Source organism: Heterodontus francisci, chromosome 4 (assembly GCF_036365525.1).
Source record: "Heterodontus francisci isolate sHetFra1 chromosome 4, sHetFra1.hap1, whole genome shotgun sequence".
Taxonomy (NCBI): domain Eukaryota; kingdom Metazoa; phylum Chordata; class Chondrichthyes; order Heterodontiformes; family Heterodontidae; genus Heterodontus; species Heterodontus francisci.
The window spans coordinates 42,749,174-42,767,506 of record NC_090374.1 but is presented as its reverse complement, the minus strand read 5'-3'; the positions used below and the strand labels follow the sequence as shown (position 1 = coordinate 42,767,506).

The 18,333-nt window shown below is 44.9% G+C and overlaps 1 protein-coding gene across 3 annotated transcripts in view; it reads right to left on the bottom strand.

The window, feature by feature from the left end:
* erbin (erbb2 interacting protein) overlaps positions 1 to 18,333 on the bottom strand; it is a 287,800-nt gene that overhangs the window by 149,556 nt on the left and 119,911 nt on the right. For all 3 annotated transcript variants that reach the window (XM_068029426.1, XM_068029428.1, XM_068029427.1), the window contains exons 2-3: positions 18,107 to 18,304; positions 11,273 to 11,390 (exon numbers count right to left, since the gene is read on the bottom strand). In XM_068029426.1, the coding sequence (XP_067885527.1) occupies positions 11,273 to 11,390; positions 18,107 to 18,295 (307 nt within the window). In that variant the 5' untranslated portion in view covers positions 18,296 to 18,304. The remainder of the gene's footprint in view (positions 1 to 11,272; positions 11,391 to 18,106; positions 18,305 to 18,333) is intronic.

Sequence of the window (18,333 nt, the reverse complement as noted above, 5' to 3'; positions counted from 1 at the left end):
CACTTTATTCTCTCAGGTCCAACCCCAAGATGATCAAACCTATTGACAAGGGTGGTGCCATTGTTGTCTGGTAAACTGACCTCTACCTTGCAGAGGCTGAACGCCAAGTCTCTGACACTTCCTCCGACCTCTCCCATTGAACATTCAGTTTCCAGGACCTCATCTCCTCTGGAGATCTTCCCTCCATGGCCTCCAACCTCAGTCACCCCAAATGGCCTGCTTCTGCCTCCTTCAAGATCCACAAACAGAACTGCCCTGGTAGACTTATCGTTTCAGCTTCTTCCTGCCCCACTCAACTGATTTCTTCCTGTCTCGACACTATTTTTCCTCCCCTTGTGTAGTCTCTTCCCACCTACACTCATGACTCTTGCGATGTCCATCACCACTAAGTATCCAATTTGCTAGCCCTAATCGTCTCCTCTTCACCATGGTCATCCAACCTATCTACACCTACAAGCCCTACCAGGATGGTCTGAGTGCGCACTGCTTCTTCTTGCTTTAACGGAGGCTCAACCAGTCTCAATCTACCACCACCACCCTCCTCCGCCAGGCTGGACTGGTTCTCACAATGAGCAACCTCTCCGTTAACTCCTCACTTCCTCCAAATAAAAGGTGTCGCTATGGGTACCCTCATGGGGCCGAGCTATGCTTACCTTTTTGTGGGATATGTGGAAAATTCCTACGCAGCCCCATCCCTCAACTCTTTCTCCAGTGCATTGTTATCAGTGCCATTTCTTGCTCTCGTCCTGAACTGGAGAAATTTCATCAACTTTGCTTCCAATTTCCACATGGACCATCTCCAGCTCTTGGGTCCCTTCCTCGACATCTCGGTCATAATTTCTGGGGATATGCTATCAATGAATATTCATTATAAGCCCATTAGCTCCCGCAGCTATTTTGACTGCATTTCCTCATACTCTGCTTCCTACAAGGACTCCATTCCATTCTCGCAGTTTCTCTGTCTCCGTCACATCTGTCTGGACGATGCAACCTAACGTAACTGCACTTCCGATAAGTCGTCCCTTTTTTCTTGACCGAGGATTCCCCACCACTGTATTTGGCAGGGCTCTCGACCGTGTCCGCACCATTTCTCGCACTTCTGCTCTCACCCCTTCCCCCTCCCTCCCAGAACCATGATAGGATTTGCTTTGTCCTCGCCTTCCACTCCACCAGCCTCTGCATTCAGTGGATCATTCCCCACTGTTTCCACCACCTCCAGCTTGAGCCCACCACCAAACACCTCTTCCCTTCCTCTCCACTTTCAGCATTCCTCGACCTGAGCCACTCCTCAAACACCCCCAACACCCTTCCCTTTTCTGTGGCACCTTTTAGAGATGTAAAACCTGCCCTTTTACCTTCTCCCTCCTTCCAATCCAATGCCCAAAACACTCATTTCAGACGATCTAAGTGTGCTTCTTTCAATTTAGTCTACTGTACTGGCTGTTCAAAATGTGGTCTGCTCTAAATTGTGGAGATCACACAGATTGGGCAAGCACTTGGCAGAACACCTCCGTGCAGCCCACAAAGTGAGCTCCCAGTCGCCTGTCATTTTAATTCTCTACCTTGCTCTCATGCCGACCTCTCTGTACCCAACCTCCTTGCAGTGTTCCATTGAAGCTCACTGCAAGCTCGAGGGACAGTATTGCATTTTTCGATTAAGCACTTTCCAGCACTTTTTGTTTCATTATTGCTGCTTTTGGCTTTGCACCAACCCTTTTGTCATTTAATCTCTCCTGTCTTCCAACCTATCACAGGCTTTCCCTTTTGTTCTTTCACCTACCCTCGCCCCTTTGACATGCATGAAATCTATTAAGTTTCTAATTTTTCCCAGTTCTGAAGAAAGGTCATCGACCTGAAACATTAACTCTTCCTCTCTGGAAAGATGCTGCCCAACTTGCTGAGTACTTCCAGCATTTCTGTTTCAGAGAGACTCCTGACAGCGCAGCAGCCTGCTGATGTCATCAGAGCGCTCCAAGCTGTACACATACGCAAACGGTCTGCTGCTCTGAGATGCTGCGCATGCACAGTCTACGTCTTGCCTTGCCAGGTCTAACTGGCACGTGATTCTATGACTCTGTGTGCAGGAAAACGTTCTCCCTCCCCCACCCCCCCCTCGACCACTCACTCCAGGCCGCTCGCTCGCTCCCCTCCCATCCCGCTCTCCGGCCGTTCACTCCCCTCCCGCTCTCTGGCCACACACCACCCCCCAAGACGACAACTCTAGGCCGCAGGCCGCTTCCCTCATCGCAGCCATTCGCTCCGCCCGAGAAAGCAAAGTGAGCCGCGAGGGGTGACAAGGCAACGTAGCAGCGAACGGCCAAGAGGAGGGAATCGGCGCGGCATAGAGCTCGCGCCTGGAGGGAGGCTGGGAGTAAGCAGCCGGAGAAGGAGATTGAGGGGTGGGGGGGGGGGGGAAGCTGGAGGTGAGCGGACGGAGAGTGGGATTTGGGGTGGGGGGGGGCACGCAGGGCACAATTTCAAAATTTTCAGATGAAACTAAACTAGGAAGTATTGTGAACTGAGGAGGATAACAATAGATTATCAGTGGACACAGACAGGCTGGTTGAATGGGCGGACATGTGGCAAATAAAATTTAGTGCAAAGGAGTGCGAAGCGATACATCTTGGTCGGAAGAGCAAGGAGAGACAATATATAATGAATGGTACGATTCTAAAGGAGTGCAGGAACAGAAAGTCCTGGGATATATGTGCACAAATTGTTAAAGATGGCAGGGCAGTTTGAGAAAGTGGTTAAAAATGCATACGGGATCCTGGGCTTTACAAATAGCAGCATAGGATGAGATCTTGGAGGCGGCGAGGCACCCAGTGTTGGGCCGAAAAGGCGGGAGGACTCCGCCTTGGCCTTTTAGCACTTCCCCCAAACCCCCAGCATCCCCCCCCCACCCCCCACCCATTGTTCCAGAGAAAAAATTTCTGGTGCCGGGCTCTCCATCCCTGTAAAGGCGAGGATCCCGCCTCCAAGAGCTGCCTGCCAATCACAGGCCGGCAGCTCAGCAGTATCGGCAGCACCACTGGGAGCAGTGGCCACTGTCAGTACTGCAGAGGCCTTGGACTCAGGCCCAGCTCTGGAGACCCAGACCTCATAAGTGAACAGGGTTGCTGGGGCCAGTCCGAAAGGCCCTGGTGAGGTGGGGTGGGTATGAAGTGCAGGGGGAGGGGGGGTCCATGGAGATGGAGGGTTTGATGGCGGGGCTCCTGCGCCATGGAGGAAGGACCTGCCCCCAACTAAACCCGCAGCGAGTGCGCCTTGTTTTACAAGGGCCCCTCCGCACATGGCAGAGGTACCCCATCCACCTACCCGGTTACATCCCAGCATTGGCAAGAAGAGACTCTTAAGTGGCTGTCAGGGGCTCAAATGGCCTCTGGGCAGCAGGCCATTGTCAGCCTATCCCCCCACCTCCAGCAAAATCGCTTGCGACAGGATGCAACGGGCACTCCACCTCCTGCCACCATTCTATGGTGCCCCCCACCCCGGGGGGAGGGGGACATAAAATCCAGCCCATAGAGTACAAAAGCATGGAAGTTATGATGAACCTTTATAAAACACTAGATTGGCATCAACTGGAGTACTGTGTCCAATTCTGGGCACCACACTTTAGGAAGGCAGTGAAGGCATTGGAGAGCGTGCAGAAAAGATTCACGAGAATGTTTCTAGGGATGAAGAACTTCACTTATGTGGATACAGTAGAGAAGCTGGAGCTGTTCTGCTTAGAGAAGAAAAAGCTGACAGGAGATTTGATAAAGGTGTTCAAAGCATGAGGGGTCTGGACAGAGTAGATAGGGATAAACTGCTCCCACTGGTGGAAGGTTGGAGAACCAGAGGACACTGATTTAAAGTGACTGACTGAAGAACCAATGGCAACACAAGGAAAATATTTTTTTTTTTTTTTTAACACAGTGAGTGGTTAGGATCTGGAATGCACTGCCTGAGATTGTGGTGGAGGCAGATTCAATCGTGGCTTTCAAAAGGGAACTGGAAAATTATCTGAAAAGATTTGCAGGGCTCCAGGAATAAGGGGAGTGGGACTAGTTCAGTTGCTGTCAGAGGCCAGCAAAGACATGATGGGCCGAATGACCTACTTCTGTGTTGTAACTATTGCATGATTTTTCCAGTTGGATCAGAACTTGAGGGGCAGGGAAAAAGAACACTCAATGACTGAAGAAATTGAATTTGGATGCCCCTGAAACACCAATGGCCTCCCAGAAAATGATCACATTCGCACATTTACTGAAAAGGTCATACGATGGATGGCAAGTGTGGCATGTATCCAGCAGCAAGAGCACTTGTTATTTGTCGCAACCTGTGAAACATGAAACTGGCATGAACCAGAAGCTGAAAACATGGACTGGAACTGAACCAAGGCAGGCCTTGCTCAACAGGTATTCCATAATATTAATATTAATAAAACAGAATTAGTAACAAGCAAAACATTGGGGGGGAAAATAAAGCAATTGATCTTTTGATAAATTACTGCATAAATAACTTCAAGCTGTAGACTAAACTGCAACGAATTATAGTGGAGTAAGACACCAGAAACAGTGAAAGATGACATTTTCTGGAATGTGTTAACAGTCAAGGTCGATACCAACAAGATAAAAGGAACCGATGACGCTGTTCAGCATAAGGCCTGAAATATACAATGGAGTGGGAAGGTCACCTGACCAAGATGGACATGCATGGCACAACGTTCTTAAAGGGATAATTCTCCTTGGCAGATCCTCATTTGTCCCTCTCCCACTTTGGTAATTACAACTCCTATTTACATGTAGAAGCAGAATAGTCACGTTACTGCACTAGTAATCCAGAGACACAAGTTCAAATCCCACCACAGCAGTTAGGGAATCTAAAATTTAGTTAGTTAAATAAATCTGGAATGAAAAGCTAGTATCAGTAATGGTGACCATGAAATTACCAGATTGTTGTATAAAACCAACTGGTTCAATAATGCCCTTCAGGGAAGGGAATCTGCTGCCCTCACCAAGTCTGGCCTACATGCGAATCCAGACCCATAACAATGTGGTTGAACTTAACTGCCTTCTGAAATGGTCTAACAAGCTGTTCAGTTGCAGCAAAACTGATACGATGGACTGCAACAGTTCATCACCACCTTCTGAAGGGCAACTGGGGATGGGCAATTGATGCTGGCCTTGCCAGTGACACCTACATACAGAAAGTTTTTTTTTAAAATCACTCAAAAGATGAAGATGTGGTATGACTGATAAAATATCTGCCATATGGACTGACCTAAAAGTACCCTAGGAAAAGGGGGCTGGATTTTCAATCTGGAGCACGGTAGCCAATTTGTGGCACTGCTGGAGGCAAAAGTTGGCTCTGGAGGGCAATTGTCAAATGCAGACGGCAGCTATGACAGGACTTGTCATTGCCTAGCATAATGGAGCAGGCAGGAGAGCAGAGGGCCATCTGCCTCACAGTGCAAGAAAGTACCAAAATGCTCACTCATCAGGTAATTAATCTGCTCTTCTCAAGCAATGGCTAGACATTAGCACCTCAGTTTGACTTTCCCTTCTGTTTCAAGACCTTAGCAATAAATCAGCATAAGCAATAAATAATGGCTCCCGCTGTGTCAGACAGCTGTGAACTAAGGTTTGCTCTACCCGTTTTTACCTTTGATAATTTAATTCTGTTCCTTTCCAGCCTGTTAACAAGCTCTTCGACGAGCTTAACAGCCAGTTAATGGGAGGTTTGCGAGTTGCTGGCTCTCCAACCCCCTCCCCCTTTGAAAATTACAGCACATCACGGTGGTGTTGGAAAGCTGATACGCCATCCAAGAGCGCTATTTTGAACGCACACCCACACCTGACCTCAGCCCCAAAGACAATTGAAAATCCAGCCTAAGAATCCTCTTAAATATATCACAAACCTCTGTTTCTGTTTTTTGTACCTATGTTATAAACAAAGTCTTACTTTTCTTTAAAAATATACTTTAGGAGCTAATTGTGAGGATTCAGTGTTGTCTCCAAGTGTATGAAACACTCTTTGCACCTAACCAGTTTGAAAATCCCAATCAAGAGGAGCCAAATTTCCAGGTATACAAAGGCCCAACAAATCTGACTTGATTGGAGACTGACTTAGATTTCTCCAACTCTTCATCCCAAAATCTCTTTTAACTTTAAGGATTAGAATTGTTTCGTTACAATTTAATGAACAGCACTTAGTGTTTCTATTCACAAAGTACACAGTCAAGCATTGAGCTGCACGTTTGGGAAGATCACCCAAGAAATCATGCTGAAAATTTTTCCCCAGGTGAGCCACACCTGTGGAATGAATGAGAATTTACGAGGGTCATAAGCAATGGTAAATGTTCCTGAAAGGTGACAGTCTCTTTCCCAGATTACTAGGAGAAACTAGGGAGGAGGTTCATGAAGCATTGACAATGATGACGACAGAGCGAATGACAATGGGGAAGTACCAGCAGATTGGAAACATACTGTGAAAAAGGGTAACAAAACAGGCACGGGAAACAATAGGCAATTAGTCATACGTCAATTCCATGTAAAATAATAGAATCAATTCCAGAAATAAAATTAAGCACTATCTGAATAATAATGTAGCTAACAATCAAAGTGGATTCAGAATTTCTTATCCACAGCTGTTACAAAGATTTCTAAATTCACTTGAAAAAGCCCTTCAAAACACTCCCACTGGGGATGCAGAGACCAAGTGGGCCCACATCAGAGACGCCATCTATGAGTCAGCCATGACCACCTATGGCAAACGTGTGAAGCGGAATGCAGACTGGTTTCAATCTCATTTTGAAGAGCTGGAACCTGTCATAGCCGCTAAGCGCATTGCACTGCTGAACTACAAAAAAGCCCCCAGCGAGTTAACATCTGTAGCACCTAAAACAGCCAGAAGCGCTGCGCAAATGACGACTGGCAACACCTATGCAGTCATATTCAAATGGCCTCAGACACCAGAAACATCAGATGAATGTATGATGGCATTAAGAGAGCTTTTGGGCCAACCATCAAGAAGATCGCCCCCCCCTCAAATCTGAATCAGGGGACACAAACACTGACCAAAGCAAGCAAATGGACCGCTGGGTTGAGCACTACCTAGAACTGTACTCCAGGGAGAATGTTGTCACTGAGACTGCCCTCAATGCAGCCCAGTCTCTGCCAGTCATGGATGAGCTAGATGGACAGCCAACAAAATCGGAACTGTGATGCCATTGATTCTCTAGCCAGCAGAAAAGCCCCTGGGAAGGACGGCATTACCCCTGAAATAATCAAGAGTGCCAAATCTGCTATACTCTCAGCACTCTACGAACTGCTTTGCCTGTGCTGGGACGAGGGAGCAGTACCTCAGGACATGCGCGATGCCAATATCATCACCCTCTATAAAAACAAAGGTGACCGCAGTGACTGCAACAACTACCGTGGAATCTCCCTGCTCAGCATAGTGGGGAAAGTCTTCGTTCGAGTCGCTTTAAACAGGCTCCAGAAGCTGGCCGAGCGTGTCTACCCTGAGGCACAGTGTGGCTTTTGAGCAGAGAGATCGACCATTGACATGCTGTTCTCCCTTTGTCAGATACAGGAGAAATGCCGCGAACAGATGCCCCTCTACATTGCTTTCATTGATCTCACCAAAGCCTTTGACCTCGTCAGCAGACGTGGTCTCTTCAGGCTGCTAGAAAAGATTGGATGTCCACCAAAGCTACTAAGTTACATCACCTCATTCCATGACAATATGAAAGGCACAATTCAGCATAGCGGTGCCTCATCAGACTTCTTTCCTATCCTGAGTGGCGTGAAACAGGGCTGTGTTCTTGCACCTACACTGTTTGGGATTTTCTTCTCCCTGCTGCTCTCACACGCATTCAAGTCTTCAGAAGAAGGAATTTTCCTTCACACAAGATCAGGTGGCAGGTTGTTCAACCTTGCCCGCCTAAGAGCGAAGACCAAAGTACGGAAAGTCCTCATCAGGGAACTCCTCTTTGCTGACAATGCTGCATTAACATCTCACACTGAAGAGTGTCTGTAGAGTCTCATCAACAGGTATGCGGCTGCCTGCAACGAATTTGGCCTAACCATCAGCCTCAAGAAAACGAACATCATGGGACAGGACGTCAGAAATGCTCCATCCATCAATATCGGCGACCACGCTCTGGAAGTGGTTCAAGAGTTCACCTACCTAGGCTCAACTAACACCAGTAACCTGTGTCTAGATGCAGAAATCAACAAGCACATGGGAAAGGGTTCCACTGCTATGTCCAGACTGGCCAAGAGAGTGTGGGAAAATGGCGCACTGACACGGAACACAAAAGTCCGAGTGCATCAAGCCTGTGTCCTCAGTACCTTGCTCTACGGCAGCGAGGCCTGGACGACATATGTCAGCCAAGAGCGACGTCTCAATTCATTCCATCTTCGCTGCCTCCGGAGAATCCTTGGCATCAGGTGGCAGGACCGCATCTCCAACACAGAAGTCCTCGCGGCTGCCAACATCCCCAGCTTATACACACTACTGAGTCAGCGGCGCCCGAGATGGCTTGGCCATGTGAGCCACATGGAAGATGGCAGGATCCCCAAGGCCACTTTGTATAGCGAGCTCATCACTAGTATCAGACCCACCAGCCGTCCATGTCTCCGCTTTAAAGACGTCTGCAAACGCGACATGAAGTCCTGTGACATTGATCACAAGTCGTGGGAGTCAGTTGCCAGCGTTCGCCAGAGCTGGCGGACAGCCATAAAGGTGGGGCTAAAGTGTGGCGAGTCGAAGAGACTTAGCAGTTGGCAGGAAAAAAGACAGAAGCGCAAGGGGAGAGCCAACTGTGTAACAGCCCCGACAACCAATTTCATCTGCGGCCTGTGGAAGAGTCTGTCACTCTAGTATTGGCCTTTATAGCCACTCCAGGCGCTGCTCCACAAACCACTGACCACCTCCAGGTGCTTACCCATTGTCTCCCGAGACAAGGAGGCCTAAGAAAAGAAGAGTCTGCCTTCAGGAAATGAGTAATGTAGGAAACGCAGCAGCCAATTTGTGCACAGCAAGTTCCCACTAACAGCAGTGTGACAATGACCAGGCAAGCTGTTTTCGTGACGTTAGCTGAGAGATAAATATTGGCTAAAACACTAATACAGCATGTGAAAGACTATTCATTAAACTTGAAGCTTTATGGAAAGATGGAATAGTTGAGGAATGTGTAAAGAATTGGCTGAAGGGTAGAAAATATCTGGTACTGTTTATAGAACTTTATGCCTGGGGATTGATTGGGGGTGGGGGGAGGTGGGATGGGAAGATTATTGAGGATGCCTTAGAATTCTGGTGTTGGCATCACTACTGTTTCTAATGCATTTAAGGATAGAATTAAGAAACTCAATGCAATGTGGTCAAATTTGAAAAGGATAATAAATCAGGTTGAGTGGCAGAATCAGTGCAGCTAGCTCAGAAATTGCATATTTTTCCAGCACATTCTGTAAACGAGTGCAAAAACTGCAGATGAATACAGACAAATATAAAGCACTGCACACTAGAAGCAAAAACAAGCAACAACTTGCACTTATATAAAGCTTTAACAAACATCCCAAGATTTTGCAGAGAAGCATAACCAAATAAAAGTCTGCTGGAAGGGGAGATATTAAGAATAAGGGCGAGCAGAAGTTTAGCCGAAGAGTTGAATTTTAAGGAGGCCCTTAAAGGGGTTGAGGTTTAGGGAGAGGATTCCCGAGCTTTGGGCCAAGTTAACTGAAGGCATAGCCACCAATGGTGGGCCAAAAGAATTGAAGGATGCTAAAGAGACCAAAGTTGGAGAGGTTCAGTTCTTGAAGTGCTATAAAAGGATATAGATACATACTGGGAAAGGTCACAAAATGAATTTAAACACAATTAGAATTTCTAATATGAGGCATTGGCTGATGGGTGAGGAGGGACTTGGTGCAGGATAAGCAACAGACAGTAGAGTTTTGGATGAGATGACATTTAAAGATGGTGTAGATGGCAAGCCAGCCAGGAGATAATTAGAATAGTCAGATGTGGAGGTGACAAAGGCATAAATATGGGTGATGTTACAGAGCTGCAGGTAGGCATTCTTTGCGAGAGAGATGACCATGGGGGTCAAGAAGCTCAGCCCCTCAAATAGGTCACAGAGACAATTCCCAGAGACGAGGTTCCAAATCGATGGCAAGAGTATAAGTTTGTGGCAGGCATTGAAGACAATAGTTTTGGTTTTCTTAATATTTAGTTTGAAGAAACTGCAGCTTATTTAGGACTGTATGTCAGACAAACAGTTTTGATAACATGGAGACAAGGAAGGGATCAGGAGAGGTGACTGAGAGGTAGAGCTGAGAGATGTCAGCATATATGTGGACTCTGTCTTCAGACCTTGTTGCCACACAGTAGCATATCAATAGGAAAGATGGGGAAGCCAAGATAAACCCTTGGGGACACTCCCATTAGAAGGAATCCATTCCCATTCTTACAGAAAGCCTCAAGTAATTTCCATTGTACATTTCAGACAAAATGGAATGCAGTTAATGAATGAAAACTGATGTCTTATGTCAAAATGTTTTACTGTTCATCTATGCACCGAATGCAAGATTGTTTATCAAAACTATATTCTAGATTGGTTAAAAAGTGCACATCTGAGGGGTGCAACTATAGAGAATACTCTCAGCTGAGAGTTTCACTGTATCAGAGGTCAAATGAGTCCCGTTAACAATCACCAGTTTGAGAAATGAAAATAGGCACAAGTTTAGAGACAGAAAACATTTGGCTCCATTTGAAATTGTTACATTTTTAACATAGATTCAAAGACTAATCTAAAAGGATGCATTGCATTCTGGATTTCAATTTGTGACCCTGATCTGAAACCGGTATTTTGTTGTGGCAACAGATTTTACTACACAAGGATTGTACAGATTAGGTTTCTGAACTGGATAATATTCACTACGAACTAGTTTAACCTTGCTCTAGTCAAGGCGGGTGGGGGAAGGAAAAGGAAACTACCAATGTAATGGAAACACTAAGCAAGCCAAGCAGCATCTCCATCGGTGATCAAACAAGAGAACATCTTGGTTTGCATGGTTCAGTGACATACCATATGGTTCTCACTCATCCACTGAAGGATCAGGGAATGATGTTTAAAAAATATTTACCCAAACCAGATCATACAAAAGAAATTGTGTCATTCCTGAGGTTAGTGGTTATTTTGATAATCTTGCAATTTGCGTTACAAGAAACATCTACTTGCTTGATATTCAAGACTCTTCAAAAATACAGCAAAAACCCTTACCATTCTTGCTGACATCCAATTCCCTGAGATTGATGAGATTTGCAATGGATGCTGGCAACACAGTTAGATCATTATCCGGCATGCTCAGCTTGTGCAGAGATTGGCAATTGAACAGTTGCTATATGGCAGAAGACAAAGAAAAGTTAAAGCAAGATGCTATAAAAAAATGAAATCAATAAATAAGTATTTAGTAATGAGGCTTAAAACATGGAACCAGCTTTCTTTCACCTATGGTTGAAACATGAAAAGAAACAATATGTCCACCAATGAAGCCCTTACATTTGAGCACCTACAATATGTAATGACTCACTGGAAATCAAGGCGCAATTAAACAATGGTTTATTTCATTCTTTGGTCCTTTAAAACACAGGCGGAGCATCAACTAATGCTTTGAAACTTTGATTTGATACTTAAGGAGTTTCTCTTTTCAACAATATTGGTGTCTGCAGGTCTTGGCCCTTCAATCCAGTTTACTTTGATGATTCTTGGTTTCAATTTCCATGGTCCCCCTGAGAGTATTCCACATTTACTATCCTCTACATGAAGTAATTATATTTCAGACTTCAAACTCGAGATATTTTTTCTCAAGTTTTGCATCTCAGACTACTCCCAAAGATGAGCACTTGCTCTCCATGCCCAGGAACATACCTGTCCAATATCTAGGTAACTTGTAGCGTGCCCACATATTGAATATACGACCCTTGTTAGCTAGAACTTCTAAAAAAGATACCAGCAATGTAAGCCCCTGAAGAGATTGGAACAGAATCCTGGCTCTTCAAGAACATGGGCTCGTGTCCCAGCACCGTCCAGTTTTCCCTTTAAGAACAAAATTCTACATATTTTTAGCTTCAGTGTTTCAGACTATTCTTGTGGATGAGCCCCAATTTCCTACATTGCAGAGTGCTTGCACTGATGCCCACAAGCTACGTAAATTTGTAGCATGCCTGGGAAATACATAACCTTTTTTCAGATTGTCTCATTAATTGGGTTTATCATGTGCCTCCACAGGACCCTTCAAGTACTCAAAAGGTAGCTGAACAAATAACTAGACCTTGGTTTAGGCTTTAACTGCCAAACACATTTTACAAAGTGGACAGCATTAATATAACTTTTTTTTTTCAAAACAGGATTAAGCTTCACCAGTTCCTTGCATAGTAAAAGTAACAAATGTACCAAACAGTATAATAATTTTATTACAGAACGGCTATTTTTCACTTTTCTCACTAACTACAGTATTTATGCAATTTACATGAATGCACAACAAACAGGCCTTCCAGCCCAAATGGTCCATTCCAGTGCTAATGCTTCACAAAAGAATCATAGAATGGTTACAGCACAGGAGGGGGCCATTTGGCCAGTCATATCCGTGCCAGCTCTCTGCAAGAGCAACTCACCTAGTCCCACTCCCCTGCCTTTTCCCCATAGCCCTGCAAATTTTTTTCTTTTCAGATAGTTATCCAATTCTCTCTTGAAGGCCTCGATTGAATCTGCCTCCACCACACTTAGGCATTGTATTCCAGATCCTAACCACCTGCTGATTTAAAAAAGTTTCTCTTCACATCGCAGTTATTTCTGTTGCCAATCACCTTTGTTATGACCAGGTGAGAAAGGAGTCCATGGGTTCCCCCTCAGTCTTTGCCTGGTTTAACCATAACAGGGTTTAATTTTAAAAAGACCACGTTTTTAGCTCCCCCTCAGTGAATCCTTGTTCACTGCTCTAGAATTGTAAGGCAAAGAAATTAGACAGGTCTCCTTAGTTTTAAACAAGAAAGGTGGAAGCTTATTAATGTTAAACTATAATTTGGGTAACCACAACGAATGTACGACAACGCTAGCATGCATATGCAATAAACACACACGCAGATACAGACAGAGGTAGAAAAAGGGGAAAAATTGGAGGCAATAGTTGGGTTTTATTTAGGGTGCTTCGAGTTCGATGTAGAGTCTTTGGCTGCCGGTAAGTCTTGTTGTTACGTTGGGGTCCAGTGCACGCTTTAAAACCTGTATCGATGTAGGAGTCCTTTCTCTCGAGGTTTAAGGTAGGTGAGCGAGTGTGCTGGTGGGTGAATGAGTGAACGAGAGAGAGGAAGAGAGAATAGTTAGGTGCTTGATGGCTGGCACAGACACGATGGGCCGAAGGGCCTGTTTTTGTGCTGTATAACTCTATGACTCTATATAAAGCCCAGGATCCCATATGCTTTATTAACTGCTTTCTCAACCTGACCTGCAACATTCAATGATTTGTGCACATATACCCCCAGGTACCTCTGCTCCTGCACCCCCTTTAGAATTGTGCCCTTGAATTTATATTGCCTCTCCTTGTTCTTTCTACTAAAATGTATCACTTCACACTTTACTGCATTAAATTTCATCTGCCATTTGTCTGCCATTCCACCAACCTATCTATGTCCTCTTTATGATTAACCCAAGTTTATCATTATCCTCCTCAGTTCACAATACTTCCAAGTTTTGTGTCACTCTCAAATTTTGAAATTATGCCTATTAGTCTAGGTCATTAATATACATCAAGAAAAGCAGGGATCCCATCACTGAATCCTGGGGACCCCCACTAAATACCTTCTTCCAGTCCGAAAAAACAACTGTTCACCAGTACTCCGTTTCTGGTCACTCAACCAATTTCATATCCATGCTGCTACTGTCCGATTTATTCTGTGCACTCTAACTTTGCTGACAAGCCTGTTATGTGGCACTTTATCAAATGCCTTTTGGAAGTCAGTGTACATCACATCAACCACATTACCCTCATCAACCCTCTCTGTTACCTCATCAAATAACTCAAGCAAGTTAGTTAAACATGATTTGCCCTTAAACAATCTATGCTCGTTTCCTTTATTTAATCTATATTTGTCCAAGTGACTTTTAATTTTGTCCTGAATTATTGTTTCTGAAAGCTTTCCAACCACCGAGGTTAAACTGACTGGCCTGTAGCTGCTGGGCTTATCTTTACACCCTTTTTTGAACAAGGATGTAACATTTTCAATTCTCCAGTCCTCTGGCACCACACCTTTATCCAAGGAGGACTGAAAGATTATGGCCATGCCTCCCCAATTTCCACCTTTACTTCCCGAAATAACCTTGGTGTATCTGATCCAGTCCTGGTGACTTATCAACTTTTAAGTGCAGCCAGTCTATCTAATACCTCTTCGATCAAATTTTAGCCCGTCCAGTGTCTCAACTACCTCCTCTTTCACCATGACTTGGGCAGCATCTTCCTTAGCAAAGACAGATGCAAAGTACTCATTTAGTACCCAAGCCTCCATGCGTAAATGCCCTTTTAGGTCCCTAGTCGGCCCTACTCCTCCTTTTACTGCACTTTTACTATTTATGTGCCTATAGAAGACTTTTAAATTCCCTTTTAATGTTAGCTGCGAGTCTCTTCGCATACTCTCTCTTTGCTTCTATTTGTTTTGTCACTTCCGCTCTGAATCTTCTATAGTCAGCCCGGTTCTCAATTGTATAATGGAAACAAAGAAAATAGGAGTAGGCCATTCGGGCCTGCTCCGCCATTCAAAAAAGATCTTTGCTCCTGGATTTAAAAGACCTCTCCTGGCTTGCTCGCCACAGCCTCTCCTGTCTGCTCCCATCTCGCTCTCTCAGAACTCCAAAAACTCACGGATGATCTTTCCTGAACACTCTATCCAGAAAGTATCCAGTCCTGCCCTTTTTTTGAGCCAAATCTCCATTAGCCCCACATCACATTTCCACCAACCTTATTTACCATACTCCATGCATTCACAAACATGCATAGTAAACCTAACTTAGACTTTATTACATCCCTCTTACACTGACCCCACCTAATGCCATACAATTTCCTACTCTAGTGCTGTCTTTCCCAATTCTCTATGCACCTCGATTTTCCTCTTTAAATTTACCCCCTTGTTCCCGCACCGCTGCCAAAGTTGGTTTAAACCAACAATAGCACTAGCAAATTTCCCCATAAGGAAATTGGTTCTGGCTCTGTTCAGGTGCAAACCACCCGTCTTGTACAGGTCCCATTTCCCCCAGAACCCATCTCCATGTCCCAGGAATCTAAAGCCCTCCCTCCTGCGCCATCTCTCCAACCATGCATTCATTTGCTCTACCCTTCTATTTCTATACTCACTTGCATGTGGCACTTAGGGAAATCCGGAGATTACTCCCTTTGAAGTCCTGCTTTTCTAGCTCCCTCTAATCTGCCTGCAGGAACTCATCCCTCTTTCTACCTACGTTGTTGGTACCAATATGGACCACGACTGCTGGCTGTTCACCCTCCCCCCTCAGAATGCTCTGCAGCTACACTGTGACAACCTTGACCCTGGCACCAGGGAGGCATTACACCATCCCAGATTCACTTCTCCGGCCGCAGAAACACTTGTCTGTTCCCTTAAAGAATCCCCTATTACTATTGCTTTTCCAGTCTTCCTCCTGCGCACCACCCCCCCCCCCCCCCTACCACGTACAGGTAAGTCATCTGTGGTGCTATGGCCTAGACTCTGACTGCACACTCCAGAGGAACCATCACTCTCACCAGAATACAAAACAGAATACTGATGCACTCAGGGGATTCCTGCACTACCTGCCTGGCAGTCACTCATTTCCTCTTTGCCTGTATAGTCTTAAGCTGCAGAGGAGCCACATCTATAAACGTGCTATCCCCAAACTCTCAGCCTCGCGGATACACTGCAATAACACCAATTGCTGCTCATGCAAAACTGGGAGCTCGAGCTGCTGCAGCCTATGACACTTCCTACGAGAAAAGAGCCCCAGCCTGTTCAAACTTTCCTGTTGGTGTAATCTCTCAGTTCGAGTATCATCCTTATGAATATTTTTTGCATCTTGTCCACTAACTCCAAATCCTTTCAACAATATGGAGACCAGAAAGGAGGGGGCCAATGGCAGAAAGGTAGAGGGGGAGGGGTTGAAGGAAAAAGGAAAAGGGGGAATGGAGGCAAGAAAAAGGGATGAAAAGGAAGAGGGAAGGAAAACAGGAGTAGAAGAAAAGGGGGACATAAAGCAAAAGCAAACAAGGGATAGGCTATAAAAGTAAAGGGTGGTTTTTTTATTCATTTCATGGGATGTGGGCGTCAATGGCAAGGCCAACATTTGTTGCCCATCTCTAATTGCCCTTGACAACTGAGTGGCTTGCTACGCCGTTTCAGTTAAGAGTCAACCACATTGCTCTGGGTCTGGAGTCACATGTAGGCCAGACCAGATAAGGATGGCAGATTTCCTTCCCTAAAGGACTTTAGTGAACTAAATGGTTTTTTCCGACAATCGCTGATAGTTTTATAGCATCATTAGTGAAACTGACTTTCAATTCCAGATTTCTTAATTTATTAATTGTATTTAAATTCCACCAGCCTGGGCTTCTGGATTACCAGCTCAGCGACATTACCACTACACCACCGTCTCAACATGTAGCAAAGAGGCGGGTGTCGGGGAATAAGGGGGTGCTGTTCAGTGCATTGCTTTCTGACTGGGAAATCCTCTCAGTCCAAGTAGTGGGCGTGCCAGTGACCTACAGTTCAAATCAGCAAGGACATGGGGCTTGTGGAGAGTGTGCAGGGAGGAAAGGAATGGACTAGACAAAGGAATGGGACAGCCAGCAATCAGGGAAGGAGAATACCAGCCAGTTAAGGAAGAGGAGACTGCTGTGGATGAGATAAGCAGTTGGGGAGGTATTCCTGTAAAAGGGAAAATTCAGAAGGGTGGAGCCAGCCTTACAGAGAACTGCCATTAATGGAGATTTACTAAGGGTTTGGCAGCCAGGAGGTGCTTTGGGCTGAGAAAAACAGCCAACAGAGGTGATGCAAGGTTGGTGGGAGATGCAGTCAATGCTGATTGAATGGGAGTTTGACTGCAATGCGTGAACTATGATTTCCTGCTCATTTGGTGGAATCCACAATTCCTGCTTAACTAGCAAAGGGAAAGCAGGAGAATTCAGTGTGGAGGGTGTGGGTATTGGGTTTTCATTGCTGCTTGTTTCATAGACCATCAGTTCCACTGTGTTGACGGGGCTTAAAACTCCTTCCAACTCCCATGAGGTTTGGATGGCATCGCGTATACACATCTATGCATATGGGGGAGTGGAGGCCAAAAACTTGTTCAAGACACCTAAACTGGGGGATGGGAGGGGTGAACAAAAGGTAAAAAAAACTACTTGAGTTGCAGGGATCTCTTTCTGGCCTAGAAAAACTGCAGCTTTTTTTTCTTGTTCACTTTAAATCTCCCTTAGTTTATCCACTTTAGATTATTCCTTCTATATTTACAAATGTTGATAGAATGGACAGACATGTATTGTTTTCTATTGTCAAACATTCTCTGCATAGTTTCAGAATTCACTCATGATCTTGTCTGGTTGGTCATATGCCGATAGTTGGTCTACCATTATTTCCAATAGATCCATCACTGGGCTATAGCTGAACAACAATAGAAAACTAGACCAATTTTTCCAGGCTTAATCTAAAACAATACACTTTGAGGACAATGCTCACTGAGTGACTAGCTTCTAATTACCAACTAACAAAAAATGGCTTAGTTAAACAGTAGAATACGACCACTCAACTGAATTGTGTTTGAGATTATTTGTAGATTTACATGTACCATCATGTAATCGGATTTGCACTTTAGTTAATTTGTTAAAGGAAATAAAGGAGACATAACACCTGATGCAAAACTGTAACACACCTGGAGGGGGAAAGTTCAGGAACATTCTAAATGTGTACTACATTTCATGAATTATTTTGGAGGTTGATTTCTCAGACAAGAGAATGATTATGCTGGTCATGAACAGCAACTAAAAAAAAAAACTTTCCTGTAGAAAAAATCTCTCACCTTTGGAAGCTCTTCAATCTGGTTAGCATCTAAATAAAGTTCCTCCAAGGTCTTATCGAAAAGGAAGATTTCTTTGGGCACCTGCTCTAAACTGCAGTGAGAATAGTCCAGCACTGTGACTGCTTCCTCTTCTCCCCTTAGACAGCGACATGGTACCAGCCGTCCAAACAAATTACGCTTTGTCGTCATGATCAAGCACTGTAAACAAGAGAGATTCAATAAGGCAT